Below are 19,883 nucleotides of genomic sequence, written 5' to 3'. Positions count from 1 at the left end.
TCTTAAGTGCATGAACTGGCTCTAATATTTACAGCTTCGCTCTTGGATCTGTTTATATCCCAGCTGCACATACTACCAGATATCTCACCTCAGTGGCCCCTGGATATTTGGTCTTGTGATCCTGTTAGAAAATTATTTCAACTCATGACTCAATATCGGTTTTAGCCAACCCAGGGCAGCTATACAGAATCTGTTCCAACCTTCAGTAAGAATTTCTAACGGCAAGTGCATGTCCACCATGTTCAGGGACACATTTACTTTCACCCCTTCGACACTCCGTTCGTTAAGGTTACGGAGGGAGCTGCAGAATTTGGAGGATGAAAGGAGAGCTTCGTACAGGTCTCCCAGAAACAGACAAACTGCTGCTCTCAGCCAAAGTGTATTCAGGGAATCGAGAACGTTGTCACAGCTCTCCAGCGATTCTGCCGTCCGCGACGCTTTGTGCGATGGAGATCTGGACAAGATCCGAGCCGTCTTCCACAGTAAAGAGGCGGCCAACGCGACTATACAGACAGTCAGCCATGAACTGAGCTGGTCGGCTGAGCTAGGTATGAATCCACACTCCACGCTAATATTCCTGGATGGTGCCAGCGTAAGATAGTTCAAGCCTGACCTCAGTGGCAAAGTTTTATACGATGAATTAAAATCTTCTTTCCCATTAATGATTATGGCAGTGTATTGCCCAGAGGGCAGTTAAGTGTCAACCACATTGCTGTTGGTCTGGAGTCACATGTAGACCAGACCGGGTAAGATTTCCTTCCCCGAAGGGTATCAGTGAACCAGTTGGGTTTTTCGCCAACAATCGGCAATGGATTCGTGGTCAGCGTTAGACCCCTAATTCCAGATTCTTTATTTAAATCATATTCCACCATCTGCCATGGCAGGATTTGAACCCAGAACATTAGCTGAGTTTCTGGATTAATAGTTTTAGTTTATGGATAGTTATAGTAGCTGGATTAATAGTCTGGTGATAAACCGCTGCCTCCCCATAACCTCCCATTAAGAAGAGAGATATGTTCTAATAATTATTGTTTTAACTGATTACTCAGGCATGTTATGACACATTTCTGAGATGGGGCAGGTGGGACTTGAATCTGGAGATAGCGAGAACCGCAGATGCTAGAGTCAGGGTCAATATAGTGTGCAAGTGGAGGAACACAGCAGGTCAGGCAGCATCAGAGGAACAGGAAAGTCGACGTTTCGGGTTTACATCCTTCATCAGGACTTGAACCTGTGCTTTCTGGCCCCTACCTCTGCACTGATTGGGACAACGCACTCTCCATTTTTCCTAACTGTATTTGTGCCCAGTGCCTCTTGTTGCTTCAGAATCTGTTTATTTTTCCTTTTCTGCTATTTTCCCTTGCTCCCAAGTTCCTCCTGTTCAGATAGAGAGAGGATGTACTGTTCACCCCTCCATTTGTACTATTTTTTTTAAAAATTATCAGTTATTGTAATTGAACTAAGGATACACTACTTGCATTTTGTTCTAAAAGTTGCAGTTGTACCTAACACTTTGTTAAAAAGGAACTTGGACAAACTCAGGTCCCTCTTAATATATTCCACATCAAAATACCTCTCACTCTGCCACCAGGAATATTATTTGCTTTTGATGTAGTAGGAATAGGATGGAAGTAGAGTTGTGTCAAACAACAGACACTTCTGTTCATTATATTTCTCAGTCTAACTTTTAAATTCAATGTTTTAAAACTATTTTCCAGTAGCTGGAGCAGAAACATGAGGTTCATTTGTCTTGGTATTGGTACAGAGGGAGACAAAACAAGAAACTTTTTAGTTTCTTAAGAATGCAGCCGACTATCATTTGATTTTAGTACTTTAATGATACACAATTCCTATCTAATTTCTTACACCGTTGAAATGTTAATCCATGCTGGTAATGACTTCAGGCACTTAGTTGTACCAGGCACAAATAAATTACTTTACAGATAACCAAGCAACTGCTGTTTACATTTTTACTAATTTATTACCACAATAGATTATAGTGAGATAGCCTATTATTGAAAATCAGAACTAGCAAAATTGTATTCATTAGATCTCTAGTTTCCTGTTAGCCTGTTTCTATATTGGGACCATAGAAAAGTTTCTTTGGAACTATTTTTATTATAGAGTCCATTCAAAGGATAGGGAATAGGCCTTGACAGGTCCAGGAGGACTCAACGTTGAGTTCTCTAATTTCAAATATTCCACCTGGGCACCCTATAGCCTGGAGGACTCAACATTGAGTTCTCTAATTTCAAATAATGTTCCCACCCATTCCCCAGGCTCCCTTTCCAGCCCCACTTCCCCCCTCCCATTCCACCTAATGACGCTCCCTCCTAACTACCAACCAGATTCATCCCTCCCATCGACCAACCAGGTTGTACCTACTACTGGTGTCCACCTATCACAACTGTTCTGCTACCCTCCCCCTCCCCACTCCAACATCCAGTCCTGAAGAAGGGTAATACCTGAAGCATTGAATTCTCCTTTCCTCCAGATGCTGCTTGGCCTGCTGTGTTCTTCCATGCTCTTGTTTGTCTACCTTGGATTCTAGCACCTGCAGTTTTTTTTATCTCCAGTTCTATTATTGTTTGTAGACCATTTAAGAAATAGGCCTTGCCCTGCTGCATGTTGCTTTCTCTAATTAACCTGCCTGCAAACAATTCAGCTGTTGGTTTTAATATGCATGATGATGTTAACATTTTTGTCAATTTGCTTATTTTCTTTCAGACTTCTGGGTGATCCTGCACTTCTTGTCAATTTTCCTGCTTCCCTTTCTACTGCAATTTAATTATCCCCCTAAAATATTTATGCACATGACTGATGAAAGTTGACATTATTCCTTTCTCATTACACATATTTTTAAGTGAGAATATCATCTGCCACTTAAGAAACTCTTGTTTTCCACCTAAGCATCAGGAAGTGCATTCAAAGATCTCAACCATTTGCTGCATAAATGGGCTTTTCCACTTGTTGCTTCTGGTTCTTTTGCCTATTTCTTTAAAGCAGTGACTTTGGTTCTTGGTTCTTCCACTGATAGGAACAGTTTCTCCAAATCTACACTGTCTAAATGCCTTATGATTCTGAACATCACAATCAAATGTCCCCACACTTTCTTCTTTTAAGGAGAAATGCCCAGTATTTCTAATCCATTGTCATGTCTGAAGTCCATTATCCCATTCCTTTGGATCTTTTCTGCACCATTTCCAACGATTTCCTTTTCTTCCCAAAGTGTGTTGCCCAAAATTAGACACAAGACTCCAACAGAGGCCAAACCAGAGTTTTATAAAGGTCTGACAAAGCTTCCTTGCTTTTGCACTCTATGCTTCTATTTATAAAGCCCACGATCAATTATACCATATTAACTGTTTTCACAACCTTTGGTGATTTTTGCATATATACCCCATATCCCTCTGGTCCTGAACCTCTTTACAATTGTATGTTTTTATTTTCCACTCCCTTACTTTCTTATCCTGAACAAAATATATCACTTTACACTTACGTGTTAAGGCTCACTGGAGTAGAAGTCTGAAAATCAAGCCCCACTATTCCTGGTGTCATCACAAAAGTTAAAGATTTTTAAAAGATTGCTTCCCAATCATCCTTCTGTAGGTATTTTTGCTTGTTTGCAGAAGACACAAGGTGACTGGTTCTCAGTGAAGAAGGTCTTTGATTTATTAATTAAAAGTCACAGCTTATAGCAACTGGTAAAGGGAAATAAATTGGCTATCTTCAGGCTTTAGATGCTTTTTACTGCAGAGCAAAACCAGTTCATTCTTATCCAGAGATCCAATGGTTTCTGACTAATTTGTTCACACCCCCAAGATGTTCAAATACCTGGCAGCCAATCACATATTCGGTGGCAGAGAGAAGGCCTCTTTTATCGATAATTGGTCACTAGTCTGCAGACCAATCAGCTACTTGTTGCCAGCCAAAGCTCCATCTGTAATCATTCCTAAGTTCTGACTTGTTTGCAAATGAGACTTCCACTACAGCTTAACAAGCAGCTTGTTTACAATGAGTATCAGATTACTTGCTTTTTTTTTCAAAAATGCAGCAGTCCTTTAATATTCCTTGGTTTATAAAACAGTCCTTATCCCATTTCTACAGAGATAGTAGGAACTGCCGATGCTGGAGAATCTGAGATAAGAAGGTGTAGAGCTGGATGAACACAGCAGGTCAAGCAGCATCAGAGGAGCAGGAAAGCTGACGTTTTGGGTCTAGACCCTTCTTCTGAAATTCCTCTGTGTTCATCCAGCTCTACACCTTGTTATCTCTTTTCCCATTTCTGTCCAGAATCAAAAATACAGAAAAACAAAAAGGCACAATTGTTTTTTTTTGAAGTCTATCACTGTCCTCAATACTGTTCACAAAACTTTCATGCTTTGTGTCCCCTGCAAATTATGAAATCCCGTCTTGCACACTCATGTCATGTTCATAAATATAGATCAAGAAAAGCATTGGTTCCAATACTGATCCCTGGGAATCCTAGTATATACCATCTAGTCTGATAAACACCCATTCTTCGCTTGTGTTTCCTTTCACTGAGCTAACTTTGTATCCACTTATCTTTTATTTATGGGCTTCATCTTTGCTGATGCGGCAATTATCAAATGGCTTTTGGAAGTACTTTTATATAACATCAACTTTATTAGCCTCAGAAATCCTCTGCTACTCCACCAAAAACCTGAACCAAATTACTTAGACACAATTTTCCCTTTACAAATCCTTGCCGGCTCTGCCTTAATTTATCTACATTTATCCAAATGATTTAATTTTATCCTAGATTGTTGCCTCAAATACCCTTCCCATCAAAGATTAAATTGACTGCTATATCATTGCTAAGCTTATTCTTGCACACTTTTCTTGAACAGGGATGTAACATTTACAATTGTCATTTATCTGTCACTATCTCTGAATTCCAAAGAAGTTGGTATAATATGGCCAGTCCCAATGCAATTTCCATCATTACTTCCTGAGGTATCTTTGGATGAATCTAGTCCAGTTTGCAGGACTTTGCAGCTTTAGGCACAATCAAATGTTTCTGATAACACCTCTTTGCAGTGTTTGGCCCTTCCAGTGACTTAATTACGTCCTATTTCACTACAACTTTGTTAGCATCTCCTTGCTTGGCAAAAGGCAGATATAAAATGCTTATTTAGAACCTTTACTGCCTCTGCGCACAAATCCCTTTTCACAACCTAATTGACTCTACTGTTACTTTTATCACCCTTTTTCAATTTATAAGCCTATGATAGACTTCTGAATGCCTTTTTATATTTGATGCCAGTCTCTTCTCATTTTCTCTATTTGCTCTTCCTCCTTCCTTTTCACCTGTCATATGCATTTTTTTGGCTTAATTGTATTCTGTTTTGTTATCCAAGGAAGTTTCGCTTTGTTTACCCTACATTTCTCCCTTATGGAAGTGTATATTGACTGTACCCAACTTAAAAGTAACCTGTTGTTCAGTTGCCTGCCAATATTTGATTCTAAATTAACTGGTCCAGATCTGCTCTGACCACTTGAAGTTGGCTTTCTGCTAAATATTTTTACTGTGAATTGCTCCTTGTTCTTTTTCATACCTAACCTAACCCCTATGATAATATGATCAATGTTTCCTAAGTGGTACCCCTCCGATACTTCATTTCCACTTCAATTCCCAGAACCAGATCCAGCAAATCCTCCTTGCTTGTTCGAAAAGAAATATCCTCATCTAACAATACCTGTTAAAAAATGATCAGTTTTCAAATTTTTAATTGACCCAGCATCTATCACCTTATTAGAAAGGGGGGAGTTTTATACGGGATTAGGAAAATGAGTTCTGGATTTCCATAGTTTTTGTGTGTGAAAAAATGCTTCAGAATTTCACTGCTAACTGATACGGGTCTAATTTAAGAATATGTCCACTCTTCTGAAATCCCACTGCCAAAGGGAAATAGCTTTTTCTTACCTACCTTATTGCATTTTTTAAAAACACCTATTCTTCCATTTTTTTATAATTTTCAACATATTAAGGGAAAGCGTGTATTGTAAATGCAGGGAGACAGCCTTTAGAAAGTAATGAAGAGCACCTTCCTAATTTTCATTAAAATTGCTTGGCTATTACTGACAATAGTGTCATTCATATTAATCATATCAATGAACAGTAGATATTCAAATAGGAAGTACCGGGTGCTTATTTTTGACAATGTGCTGGCAGAACAGAATGGTCATGTATGTACCTGTGAGGAGGAAGAGATCGAGGCTTTGATTGGGTTTATAATTTCAAACTTTTTTCACATTTTGCTGCAGTTAAAGGGTTCAAATGTTGAGTGTCACTGCTGCAGTTTTGTATGACTGGGCATTATGCATCTAGATGCAGGCCTGGGACAAAAGAAACAAGGATAAATGTTATTTTAGGCTTCCATGTAATTGGATAAATGTTAGTTTTATATTAATTGTGTTCAATTGTACTCAAATGGTGAGCTTTAATTGGGGATTCACATGTACCCCAGTAGATATAACCCGATTGAAACTACAATTGTTTGAGCTAGGAAGTGTATGTTTGTAATGTGGAACTTTGTAAATAAGTGCTTTGAAGAGGTTATAAAGATTGGTTTGAGTTCTGTCCCTGCCCAGCTAGTTTTCTGGAATATAACAAAGTTAGTAATGTAATGAGTTTTAGTTTCAAAGCCAACAACCATAATAACCAACCTTGGCTTAGTTGTAGCATCCGTGCCTCATTCAAAGGCACAGATAAGTGTCTTACTTTGGGGACTGGAGCAAATAATATGGACTGTTGCCTTAGTGCATTATATTGGAGATTCTGCCTTTTTTGGCTTTGTCTGTCCCCTCATGAAGATGCATTAGTTGAAGAAGAGAAAGGAAGTTCTCCCACTTTCATTGCTAGTTAAATATTTGAAAGAGAAAACTACAGAGAAAGAATAACAAAGTGGTATTTTAAAATGTTGCTCTTTGAAAGGGCTGGTGTAGACTTGATGGGCAACAACAAATTCCTCTGTGCTAGATTATTCTAAGATTCACTAACGTATGTCCCTCAACCAAACAAAAGCCAGATTATCTGGTCATTTATCTCAATGCAGGAACTTGGAATGAATAATTTTTGTTACCATGTTTCCCTACATTAACAGAGCTGACTACATTTCAAAAATTGTTCAATGGTTCTGGAAGGTACATTATTAACATAAGTTTTCTTTCTCACCTGATTAGTTTGCACACAGAATTTGACTGGAGTTAAAAGCTAAGTGAGTGGGTGTTTTTTTTTGAGAAAACATCTGTTCTTACTAAGTGAAGATGAAGTTTCAGTTTATTAATGAGAGAAAAGAGCTCTGAGGTGGAGGAAAGTGGATTTTTTGACCAATGCCACCCTAGACTAGAGAAAGAGTCAATGGGTTGTATGATTTCTATCATATTTACAATTCTGAGAACATTAAAATTGAATTCCTGTTGTAATTACATTTGCAGGACCTTTTCAAATTTAATTCCACTTTGTAGTCATCATACTAGTCCTAGAATAACTTTATGTTGTGAAGTTTTACTGATTAATGTAGGCTTAAATTTGCTGTGTACATTCAGGAGACCTCTTAGTCAAACACATTTTTTAATCATGGCCAATTAAATAAAGTTGCTGTGTTCCACGGTTGTTTGAGACCTCACCAGATATGCTTTGCAAAGCATTTTAACTGACATATGATCTATTTTTGAATTGCAGGTCTTTGGTCACTGATCTCCAAACAGAAGCAGACGTCTGCACTTCATATCACTGCAGAGCGAGGGCACACAGCTTGTGTGAAGCACCTGTTAGAACATGGCGCTGATGTAAATGCTGCCCCTGGAGGAGCAACTGCCTTGCATACTGCCTGTGCCAATGGACACACTGAATGCACCCAACTTTTGCTCAATATTGGTGCTAATCCCAATGCAATCTCTGAAGAAGGGTATGCTCCTTTGCACCTGTGCACCAGTCCCCAGACCTTTCTGTAAGTATGTTTCTTGATTACACATAGTTATGCTGAAGCTGATCTCTAGTGCAAAGTATTCCTTTTCCTGTGCTTAGATTTAGAATTCAGGACATTAGAGAAATACACAGCATAATGTGTCTATGTATAAATATATTTCAATATTAGGAAACCAAGAAACAGAGATGATACTAACCCTTTAACTGTATTTTTATTGAGAATATAAACATAAGCCCAAGTTTATATCATTAAAATAAACCTGTAAATATCAAAATGTGCACTACTGTTGCACGAATGTTGTCATTAAATAGTAGGGTGCACTTTTCCTAATGCTTCCTCATACACCATATCCTGATCTCAACCAGAGCAGCTTGAGTACAAAGAAAGATAGAATGAGAATATTCCTTGGAAAAGTGAGGAAGAGGATGTAGATATGCAAATCACCTGGATTGCTGTTCCATATTATTTCACGTCTGGCTATAACGTCAATTAGGTAGTAAGAACAATAGTTCTGTTGTGTTAAAGTACATCATATTGTCAGGACATCCCAATATGCTTTTCAGCTAATGAATTATTGTTAAAGTACAGTCATTGTTGATTAGTATTTAAACACGGAACAAATTTCCATTGACCAAGGTCTTGCAAATGAGACAAATGATCAATTTTCTTTTGGTGGTTGAGGAATAACCTTGTTGTGTCACTAGAGGGACTTCCTGTCTCTTCATTGAAAAGTGCTAGAGGAACTTATACATAACCTGAGCAGCCATAGGCCTTCCATTCAGTAGATGGCATTTACAACGATGAGATCATCCTTCAGTGCTGCACGCAAGTGCTAGCCTGGAGTTGTGTACCACAGAAGTAAGGATGTTGTTGCTATGTCAAGCTGACACTGGTGTCTCTTTAACTGCTTATTTTTCACCTTACTTTGAGCATAGAGTTCAGATTGGATGTAGAATAAACTTGAACTGTACTGGGATCAGTGATTGGTAATGCTATCACAAATGGGACGGTCCAATGCTGTTATTCTCCACATTGTTTCAGTCACTGCCCTAATCGCTGTTCCTTATGTATCCTAATTTAATGAACTGCAACATACCCAACTTTGGGCAACTGACCAAAATTTAAGTTTTGAAGGTGAATTGTCTTTGTCAAGTGTTCTTATTTCGGATTTGTTTTAATGAATTTAAGTTGGAAGTTGTACAATGAGCGCATAGATGAAATGGCACCTGCTTCCATGTTACTGAATGAACAATCAAGGGGCCTGTACTAATGATCAGAGACATGACTATTATAGGGAACACAGTTTAAAAATAAGCAGTCTCCCATATAAGATAAAGGTAAGGAGGAGTTTTTATTTCTCTGAGAAGGTGAAGAATCTTTGAAACCTTTTTCCTCAGAAACTGGTGGAGGCAGGGTCACTGAATGCTTTTAAAGCAAAGGTGGATATATTCTTGACCAAGCTGGAGTCAAAGGTTGGAGATAGCAAGAACTGCAGATGCTGGAGTCAGAGTCAGTACAGTGTAGAGCTGGAAGAACACAGCAGGTCAGGCAGCATCAGAGGAGCAGGAGAGTTGACGTTTTGGTTCGGGACCCTTCATCAAGATACTTCCTGATGAATGGTCCCGACACGAAACGTCAACTCTCCTGCTCCTCTGATGCTGCCTGACTTGCTGTGTTCCTCCAGCTCCACACAGTTTTGACTGGAGTCAAAGGTTAATGGGGGTATGCGGAAATATGGATTTGAGGCCACAGCCAGATCAACCATGATCATGTTGAATGGTGGAGCAGATTAGAGGGATTGCTCCTTCTCCTAATTTGTGTGATTGTTTGTAGTTCAAATCCCACCATTGTAACTGAAGGTTCTGTGAATTAAATAAATTAGGAATAAAAACCTAGCATCAGTAATGACGACCGTGAAACTGATACTAAGTAGTTCACTATTGTCCTTTTAGGGAAGAAAATTTCTGCCCTTACCTGGTCTGTGACTTCAGGTCAGTGTTTGATTCTGAACTGCCCTCTGAAATGGCCTAACAAGCGTTTGGGGCAATCAGGGATAAACAATAAACGTGACTCCTCCATCTTGTGAATGAAGAGAAAAATATTGTAAATATCAAATGAAATAAATAACATCAATGATCATGAATATTTTTAATACTGTCCCCTTATTCTTTCCCTGAAAATCAGAGCTAGAGAAATATAAATATGTGTGAAGGTATTTGACAGTTTCAGGAAAACATTTTTCAGCCAGAGGGTGGTGGGAATCTGGAATGTGCTGCCTGGGAGAGGAGGATAAAAGGGTTAAAAGTACTTGGATGAACATTTGAAATGTCATAACATTCAAGACTATGGGCTAAGCATTGGAAGATAGCAACAGTGTAGATTTAGAGTTGTTTTTGTCAGTGCAGACTCAGTGGGTCAAAGGGATTTCTTCTGTACTGTATGATTACATGATTCAATATGTAATACCAACATCAGGAACAGTAAAAGAACATGCCAGAAATTGCTGAAATGCTTATGATATGGATCATCTAATTCTCGATGTGCGTTTCAGGTGTGCTAAACTCCTGCTGGAACATAATGCCAGAGTTAATATGCAGACCAAAGACAGAGAGAATACGCCACTTCACATAGCTGCAAAACATGGTTTAGACAAACATGTGGACCTTTATCTGAACTATTGTGCCTACAGTCACAAGAAGAACCGAGAAGGTGAAACTGCACTAAATACTGCCTGCTCATATGCTGACAAGCCTGAGACTTTTGGCAGATATTACAGAGTCTGTAAAATGCTGATTAATTCTGGAGCCAATGTGAAAACTGCTGGGAAAAAAAATCACACACCACTCCACAATGCCTGTGGGAATGGGCATCCCGATATTGTAGATCTTTTGCTGCTGCATGGTGCCTCTGTAAATGCCAAGAACTGTGCTGGCTACACTCCAATGGACTGTATTTTACAGGCTGTCGAAGATCATCTGGAACAGCATCCTGAGCGAATTGTCGTAGCTCTGTTGAATCATGGTGCAGGTCCAGTTGACCCTAAGGTAATCCGACTTTGCAATCAATATATGATGTGAATGCCAATGTGAGCAGAGCTGTGTCATGGAGCTGTTAAACAGTTTCTAGACTGAGAAGTAACCATGCATAGGAGATACAGGTTTTAATGTAATAACACAGTGTGGAGCTGGAGGAACACAGCAGGCCAGGCAGCATCAGAGGAGCAGGAAAGCTAACGTTTTGGGTCGGGACCCTTCTTTCCTGCTCCTCTGATGCTGCCTGGCCTGCGCTGTTCCCCCAGCTCCACACTGTGTTATCACAGACTCCAGCATCAGCAGTCCTTACTATCTCACAGGTTTTAATGTAGCTGTCAGCAAACGAGCAAGATCAAATGTGACTTTAGTTTTACACACCACCCAGAATAATATTAAGTAGCATTTAAAACTGATGTTGTTTAGAATCCCGTGAATTTTGTGTCTGGTAAGCTAAATGTTATAACTAGCCCCATGGTATTTGATTAGTGCTGAAATATTGGTGTGATTGCTTATATAATATTATAGTGAAGCTCTTCCTTTTGTGATTTTTTTTCCCTCCCCTATTCTCCTAAAGGTTTCTATGAACTTACAAATTGGGTGTAGAAATAGGCTATTTTTCCACTTAAGCCTGCTCGGCCATTCATTAAAATGATGTTAGTGTTTTGTTGGTGTTAAGAATTACACATTACCATCAACCCCCATATCCTTTGATTCCTTTTCCTAACAGGAATCTAGTTCTGAAGAAGAGTCATGGAACTCAAAACTTTAGCTCTGTTTTTCTCTGTCCACAAATGCTACCAGACCTGCTGAGTTTCCCCAGCACTTACCCTCTTTATTTAAGAAGCTATCAACCTCCACTTTAAAAATATTCAAGGACCCTGCCTCTCCTACATTCTGAAGCAGAGAGTTCCAAAATCTCTCAGCGTTCTAAGGGAGAAAAATCTCCTCATCTCTGTTCTGAAAGGTTGACCTTTAGTTTTAAAATGGTACCCCTTAGCTCTGGGCTCACTCACAAGAGGAAATGTCTCTTCCATATCTACCTTGTCGAGACCATTCAGAATATTTTATACTTCAGTTAGATCACCCTTCACTCTTCTGAACTCTAGTGTTAAACAAGCCCAATCCATCAAAACTTTGCTCATAAGACAACCTGCTCGTTCCAGGTATCAATCTAATAAACTGAACTGCCTGCAATGTATTTACATCCTTCCTTAGATAAGGAGAACAAAATTGTACACAGTATTTGAGATGTAGTCTCACCAAGGCTTGATATAATTGAAGCAAAACATTCTTATTTTTATGTTCAATTCCTCCTGTAATGAAGGATAGTATTCCATTGGTCTTCTTAATTACTTCCTGTACCTACAGACTAACTTTTCTGTGGCTCATGTGTTAAAACACCTCGATCTCACTAGAACATTACACTAATTCAGTTATTCTCAATTTAAATAATGCTTTTGTAAATTCTTCCTGCCAAAGTGAACTACTTTGTATTTTCCTATATTATACTCCCATCTGCCAAAATTTTGCCCACTCATCTAGCCTATCGATATTGTATGCAAACTCATTACTTTTCTTTGAAGCATACTTTCCGACCTTTCTTTCTATCTTCTGCAAATTCAGCTACTATGCCTTGGCTCCTCTCATCTAAGGCACTGATATAAATGGTAAAAAGATTCCTGCAGATCCCAGCTGTCACATTTGTCAATCTGAAAAGGACCCTTCTATGCGAGTTTTCTGTTTTCTGCCAGCCTTACCAGCTATACAGTAAGCGCCTAGCTCATTGGCCTCTTGATCACTATTGTTGCTGTGGACTGATTGCACTTTTGTATCTTCTCAATGTTGCTATACTCAATCTCTAAACCTCATGAAATGCAGGCAGATTATTAAACAACCTAATGTACACAGCTGAGCCCAATCTAGTCCTCATCTGATATCCATACATAAACATTTTTGGTCAGTATTGTCGGGTCAGACTTGCACTGATACTTCCCTTCTCTACACAGGGCACTATGAGGTAATTTGTGACTCTCCTTCTCCCTCACTGACTAAGATTATTTAACTCAATATTGGTCTGGAATGAAACCTGGGAGTTGCTTAGTCTGTCTACAATCCAATCTTCATTTAACCATCACAGAAGAATGAATTAGTATTGGATCACCATACTTCTACAATTTGCCCTCAAGTCATAATGCTAGCAACTCTAGTAATTCTACCATTGGGTCTAATATTTATATGACAATCAACAGAACCTGTTGTGAGTGCTCAACAGATCAACTCAAATGTAATGATGTATAATTTGTGTGCCTTTCAGATGCTTAAACAATGTGCAATGTCTCCTTGGACAATGGAAGCTCTGTTAAATACCTATGAGAGTATTCCACTTTGTGACACTTGGATTGAGGCAGTATCCCTTGATGTGTGGCAGGTAAGCGCAGTAGAATGATACCTTAATTATACAGTTAACACTGGAGGTTGGTGAAACAAGCACATTTTTAACAATTTTCGAATTAAACACTAAATATAACTATTCTACATCAATGATAAACTCGTAAAAGAATCTCGGAGACTTTACAATGAAAGTATTGTCATCACTGCTGATGCTAATAATTTCCTTTCGGATATAATTTATTTATCATATCCATTTAGACTTGGCCAAGCTAAAAAATAATTTTCAATGAATAGTTTAATTTCTCAGATGAATACTGTCGTACTTGACCTATCCTAAATGGAGGAGTAGAATGCAGGGAGTAAACAGGCTTTGTTAGTGTCAGATGTATCATAAATGTCTGAACTATTGGCTTCTAGGGGCAACTTTTTTACACAGAGATTGGTTCGTGTGTAGAATGAAAAAAGGCTATGCCCTTTAAATTTGAGGATAGCATCATATATATTGAAATCAAATTTCAAAATTCATCATAACAAAAGTTATAGATGAATAGCTTTTGATAACTTTTGCAATCAAATATTTGTATTTATTGTGCCACAAAGACTCTTAAACTTTAAACATGTTGACTGAATGAGGGGAGGAGCCAAATATAAGTAATAAAAGGTAAACATTCAGTCAAAGATATGGACCAGTGAAAAATTTAGTGGCAACATTTGTTATTATTTATTCAGGGATTTTGGGTATCGCTGCTTTACCAGCATTTATAGCTTATCGCTAGTTACCCAGACGGCAGTTAGGAGTCAACCACATTGCTGTGGGTCTGGAGTCACATGTAGACCAGACCAGGTAAGGATGGCAGATTTCCTTCTCTAAAGGGCATTAGTGAGCCAGATTGGTTTTTTTATGATAATCAACAGTGGTTAGATGGTTGCCATTAGTCTGACTTTTTATTCTGGATTTCTCAGCTTTCAGCAGAGTGGACATATTTTCTCCTTTCCACACCTATTATTGACATCTATTTTGTATATCTATCACTGCTTTACCACCATTAATATTCCCTTTGTTGTTTACTCTGGGCACCCATACGTTCCACTCACTCTTCCTGCTCTTTGTTAACATTACCCAGAATCTTTCAGTTCCAAAGAGTCATATCAGACTCGAAACATTAACTGTGTTTCTCCCTCCATACATGCTGCAAGACCTGCTGAGTTTCTCCAGCATTTTCTATTTCTTTTCAGAGTAGAGCAGTTGCTTTGGGAATCTGGTGTCAGGTGTTTGACAGACATGTCCCATCCAACAGAGCTGGTATTGAATGATTACCACCTCAATGCTGGACAAGTTGGCTTGTGGAAAGACTCTACTGTTGGACTTCCTTTCTTGCCATCTGATTTGGAGGATCTTGCAAAGGCACTGCTGGTGACAAGGACATAAGACCATAAGAAATAAGAACAGGAGTAGACCATTTGGCTTCTCAAGCCTGCTCCACCATTCAATAAGATCATGGCTCATGTGACATTCCTCGTGTCCACTTTCCTGCCCTTTTCCTGTATTCCTTGATTTTCTTACTGATCAAGAATCCATCTATGTCTAGGACTCGACCCCCACAGCTCTCTGAGGCAAGGAGTTCCAAAGACTCATAACCCTTTCAGAGGGTTCCTCCTCATCTCTGTCTTAAATTGGTGCCCCTTTATTTCTGAGACTATGATGTCTGATCCTAGACTCACCCATGAGGGGAAATATTCTCTCGGCATTTACTCTGTCTAGCCCCTTTAACATCTGATATGTTTCAATGGGATCACCTCTCATTCTTCTAAACTCCAGTGAGTAGAGTCCCAACCTGTTTAGTCTTTGCTCCTGAGACAATCACCCCCGTACCAGCGAGCAACCCAATGAACCTTCTTTGAACTACCTCTAATGAAATGATTTCCCTCCTTAAATAAGGGGTCCAAAACTGCTCACAGCACTCCAGATGTTGTCTCACCAGCACCTTGTACAGTTGCAGTAAGACTTCCTAACCTTGTACCCCAATCCCCTTGAAAAAAGGGCCAACATTTCATTAGCCTTCCTGATTACCTGCTGCACCTGTGTGCTAGCTTTCTGTGTTTCATGCTCAAGACCCTTTGTGTTGCAGCTTTTAGCAGTTTTTCTCCACTTAAGTGATATTTCGTTCTTTTGTTCTTTCTTCCAGAATGAACGACTTCTCATTTCCCACATTATACTGTATTTGTCAACTCATTGCCCACTTACTTAACCTTTCAATATCTCTGAAAATTGTTTGTGTTCTTCTCTCAACCTGCCTTTCCATCTATTTTTGTGTTGTCTGAAAATTTGACTGCAGTACATTCACTTCCTTCCTCCAAGTCATTAATATATATTGTAAACAGTTGTGGTTCCAGCACTGATCCCTGTGAAACTCCACTAGTTTTGGGTCACCAGCCTGGAAAGAAAATCCCTTTTCCAGATTCACTGTTTCCTGCCCATCAGCTAATTCTCTATCTATGTCAATATACTCCCTCCAATATCATCAACTCTTATGTTTTAACATTTTGTGCAGTACCTTATTGAAAGCCTTCAGAAAGTCCAAATATAACAGATTTACTGGACCCCCTTCTATCTACTCTGGTTGAGGCTTGCTCGAAAAACTCTAGTAAATTAATCATAGAATCCTTACAGTGCAGAAAGAGGCCGATTGGCCCATAGAGTCTGCACCAAACCACCCAGGGCAGTTTAGCCTGGCCAGTCCATTTGCAAATCTTTGGACTGTGGGAAAACTGGAACACCTGGAGAAAACCCACACAGACACAGGGAGAATGTGCAAACTCCACACAGACAGTCGCCCGAGGGTGGAATCGAACCAGGGTCCCTGGTGCTGTGAGCCAGCAGTGCTAATCACTGAGCCACCGTGCTGCCCCCAAGTCAGAGAAGAAATTTTCCTTTCATGAAGCCATGCTGACTCTGTTTGATTAGGTTATGATTTTCCAAATATTCTGCTGTTACTTCTTTCAACGATTGATTCCAATTCCTCGAAGCTACAAACTCTGAATTCATATTCGAAGAGCAAAGTGAAAGGCTAAAATAGTTTTTTTTTAACTTAAGAGATTCCATCAGATGTTAGACTATCAGCCTACAGTTACTCGCTTTTTGCCTCCCTTCTTTTTTGAATAGGGGTGTCACATTTGCAGTTTTCCAATCCTCTGGTACTTTTTCCAGAATCCAAGAAATTTTGGAAAATTATAGCCAATGAATCCATTACCTTTGTAGCTATTTCCTTTAGGATCCTAGGATGCATGCTACCAAGGCCAGAGGACTTATCTGCCTTTAGCCCAATTAATTTGTCTAATACTACCTCTTGGGTGATAGTGATGGTACTTAATTCCACATCATATTCTTTAGAATTGATGGTTGAAATATCTTCCACTGTACTTCTCAAATATTTTACACTGCCTACTGTGGGCTGTCAAGTCTCCAAAGCATACAAAGGAGAATAGTGATGAATTTCAAGAGAACGTATTGACTGATGGAATGGGTGAACATGTGGCAAATGAAATTTAATTTTAAGAAGTGTTAAATATTTATTTTAGTGTGAAAAACCGAGAATTCAATATAAATGCAGAGCACAACTGCAGACAGTAGAATTGTTGAAGGTGATCAGTAGATTGAAAAAGTTTTTAAAAAACGTTTGGCATCCTGGGCTTTAGAAATAGTGGGAATGGAGTACAGAAGCAAGGAAGCTTTGATCTGCCTTTATAAAACAACAGTTTGACATCAACTGGAGTATTGTGTCCAATTCTGTACACCACTCTTTCGGAGGATGTCAAGGCTTAGGGAGGATGCAGAAAAGATTCACTAAAAATGTTTCCAAGGCTTTGGGTTTCAATTAAATGGATAGGTTGGAGAAACTAGACTGTTCTTCCTAGGGAAGAGAAGGTCAACAGGAGATTTGATGGAGGTGTTTAAAATCATGAGGGGTTTAGGTAGTGCAGATTGAGAGGAATTGTTTCTGTTGCCAGAAGGCTCAAGAGTGAGACGACACCAATTTATAGTGATTGTCAAAAGAAGCAAAGGCAACATGAGGAAAAACTGATTAATGCAGCAAGTGTAGAGCTGGATGAACACAGCAGGCCAAGCAGCATCATAGGAGCATGAAGGGTCTAGGCCCGAAACATCAGCCTTCCTGCTCCTATGATGCTGCTTGGCCTGCTGTGTTCATCCAGCTCTACACCTTGTTATCTCAAATTCTCCAGCATCTGCAGTTCCTGCTATCTCTAATGCAGCAAATGGTTAGGATCTGAAACGCAGTCTATGAGAGTATGGTTGAGTTGGATTCAATTGTGGCTTTGAAAATGAAGTTGGAAAAACATTTAAAGAAACAAAACTTGCAGGGTCACGGGAAAGTGCAAGAGAGTGGGATCACCTAAATTGTTCATGCAGAGAGTCAGAATGGACACACTGGGCCAATTAGGTTCTTCCATTGAACAAAGATTTCATCTCACCAATTGGTGTCGCTCCCCTCAGTTGATCCTTGTAGACTTCATGTGTCTCTAAAGTGGGTGTGTATAAACCTTGAAGCTACAAACTCTGAATTCATATTTGAAGAGCAAAGTGAAAGGCTAAAATAGTTTTTTTTTAACTTAAGAAATTGCATAGATTCTGGATTATATTTTACTAATAATATCTCTTGTGATAAAGGATATCAACACATTTAAAAGGGGTGTTTGAAAGGGAAAAGTGTAAAAGCATAGGCTTAGTCTGAAAAATGGTATTCAAGTAAACATTTTGTCAATTTCACTAGTGCTGCATAGATGCAATGGCCAAATGGCCTCCTGCTGTCCTATAAATTTTTAATTCTACAATGTGTCTGATATTTTCTAATTAGTTGATTTGTGATAATAGACTTCACAGAATTGACTTTATATGAGACTTTTTTTTTTGCTTTTCTACAGAAATATCAAGTATTCTATGAATCCATTATACAAATGACCAACAAACCTCGTTCTCTTCAACATCTTGCACGCTGTGCCTTAAGGAACTATCTTGGAACTAGATGCCATTCAGTCATACCACAACTACAACTTCCAAATAGCTTTGCAGAATTTTTACTCTTGAAATTTGAAGGTTATATCAAATGAAAAAGTTTAGAATACTTAGTTATTTTTTCTATTTTTTTCGAATGAGTCCTCCAGGTTACATGCAACAACTCAAACGCGTTTCCGTGTTTTACTTTGGATTATTTTTCACAATCTGTCAAATGTCTTATGCTTATTTATTTGACAGTTTAACTAATATGGGAAAACTTAACTAGTCAACTATAGGAGAAAAATGCCAATTTTTCAGTGTTCTGGCAAGAGCCCACATACAACTCCCTTTCCCTTGGCATGCCACTTGAGAGCAGCAGCTGCTGCCTAATTATAGTTTCAAAAATATTTAGCCTGCCAGTTTTCCTCCTCTGCTGAAAGCATTGAGTCTTTCCCTTGCTGCATTTCAGTGACGTGGATGCTAGTCACCATCTGGTACCTCCCCCAAGTTTTTTTTAGTCATTCATGTGATGTGGGAAACACTGGCAAGGTCAGCACTTAATGCCATCTCTAAATGCCTTTGCGAAGACAGTAGTGAGCAGCTTTGAATGACTATGGTTCATCTGGTGTTGATACATTCACAGTGTTGTTCCTAGAGACTTCCAGATTTTTAAGCCAGTGACAGTGAATGTAGTATATTTCCAAGTCAGGATGTTATGAGATTTGGGAGATGAACTTTCAGGTGAAGGTGATCCCATGTATCTGACTAGACATTTCACAGGAATTTGATACAACAGAATGGCTTTCTAAGCCATTTCAGCAGGCAAAGAGTTACCTACGTTGCTATGAGTCTTAAGTCACATGTAGGCCAGTTTGGGAAAAGATGCCAGATTTGTTTCCCTAAAGAACAGGAGTGAACCAGATGTTTCTGGATAGTTTCATGGTCACCATTACTGGTACCAGTTTTATTATTCCAGAGTTAGTTAATTGGATTTTAAGTTCTCCAGTGGCCATGTTGTGATTTAAACTCATATCTTCAGATTGTTAGTCCAGTACCATATGTCAGCATTTCCTAGCAGCATCCATGCAATATTTGTTCATGTGCAAACTTTATCGGTGAGAATTAAATTTATGGCTTAACCTAATTCTGTCCTTCCCCAGATCTAACACATACACAGATGAGTTATCTATAGTAGCCATAAGAACTCGTGCTATTTTCTTTCTTTCCCGAACTCATGACTTTAACATGTCATAACACGTTGCTGTCTTAAGATCAAATAACTCAGCATAAATTAGGAATCAAATGTGACACTGCGACCGTCTCTGTATTTTTTTCACTGCAGTGGTCAAGGAAATGTAATGCTTTTTAATTGACTAACTTATGCTGATATGAAAGCTCTCACTAAGCATAGTAAAAAATAGAAGCATCTAATACCAATGTATATGAGATGTTTATACACCAAGTTCCTAAAATATTCAAATACTCATATAA

At 38.9% G+C, this 19,883-nt stretch overlaps 1 protein-coding gene across 1 annotated transcript; it reads left to right on the top strand.

The window, feature by feature from the left end:
- Window positions 1–238: 238 nt before the first annotated feature.
- Window positions 239–18,505, top strand: asb16 (ankyrin repeat and SOCS box containing 16). The gene is made up of 5 exons (XM_020524525.2): window positions 239–548; window positions 7,709–7,976; window positions 10,507–10,999; window positions 13,302–13,415; window positions 18,320–18,505. The coding sequence occupies exons 1-5, from the start codon at window positions 239–241 to the stop codon at window positions 18,503–18,505; spliced, it is 1,371 nt and encodes a 456-aa protein (XP_020380114.2).
- Window positions 18,506–19,883: the final 1,378 nt, after the last annotated feature.

Source organism: Rhincodon typus, chromosome 30 (assembly GCF_021869965.1).
Source record: "Rhincodon typus isolate 14 chromosome 30, sRhiTyp1.1, whole genome shotgun sequence".
Lineage (NCBI taxonomy): Eukaryota > Metazoa > Chordata > Chondrichthyes > Orectolobiformes > Rhincodontidae > Rhincodon > Rhincodon typus.
The sequence above is the reverse complement of the archived record's forward strand: the minus strand, read 5'-3'. Positions and strand labels throughout refer to the sequence as shown.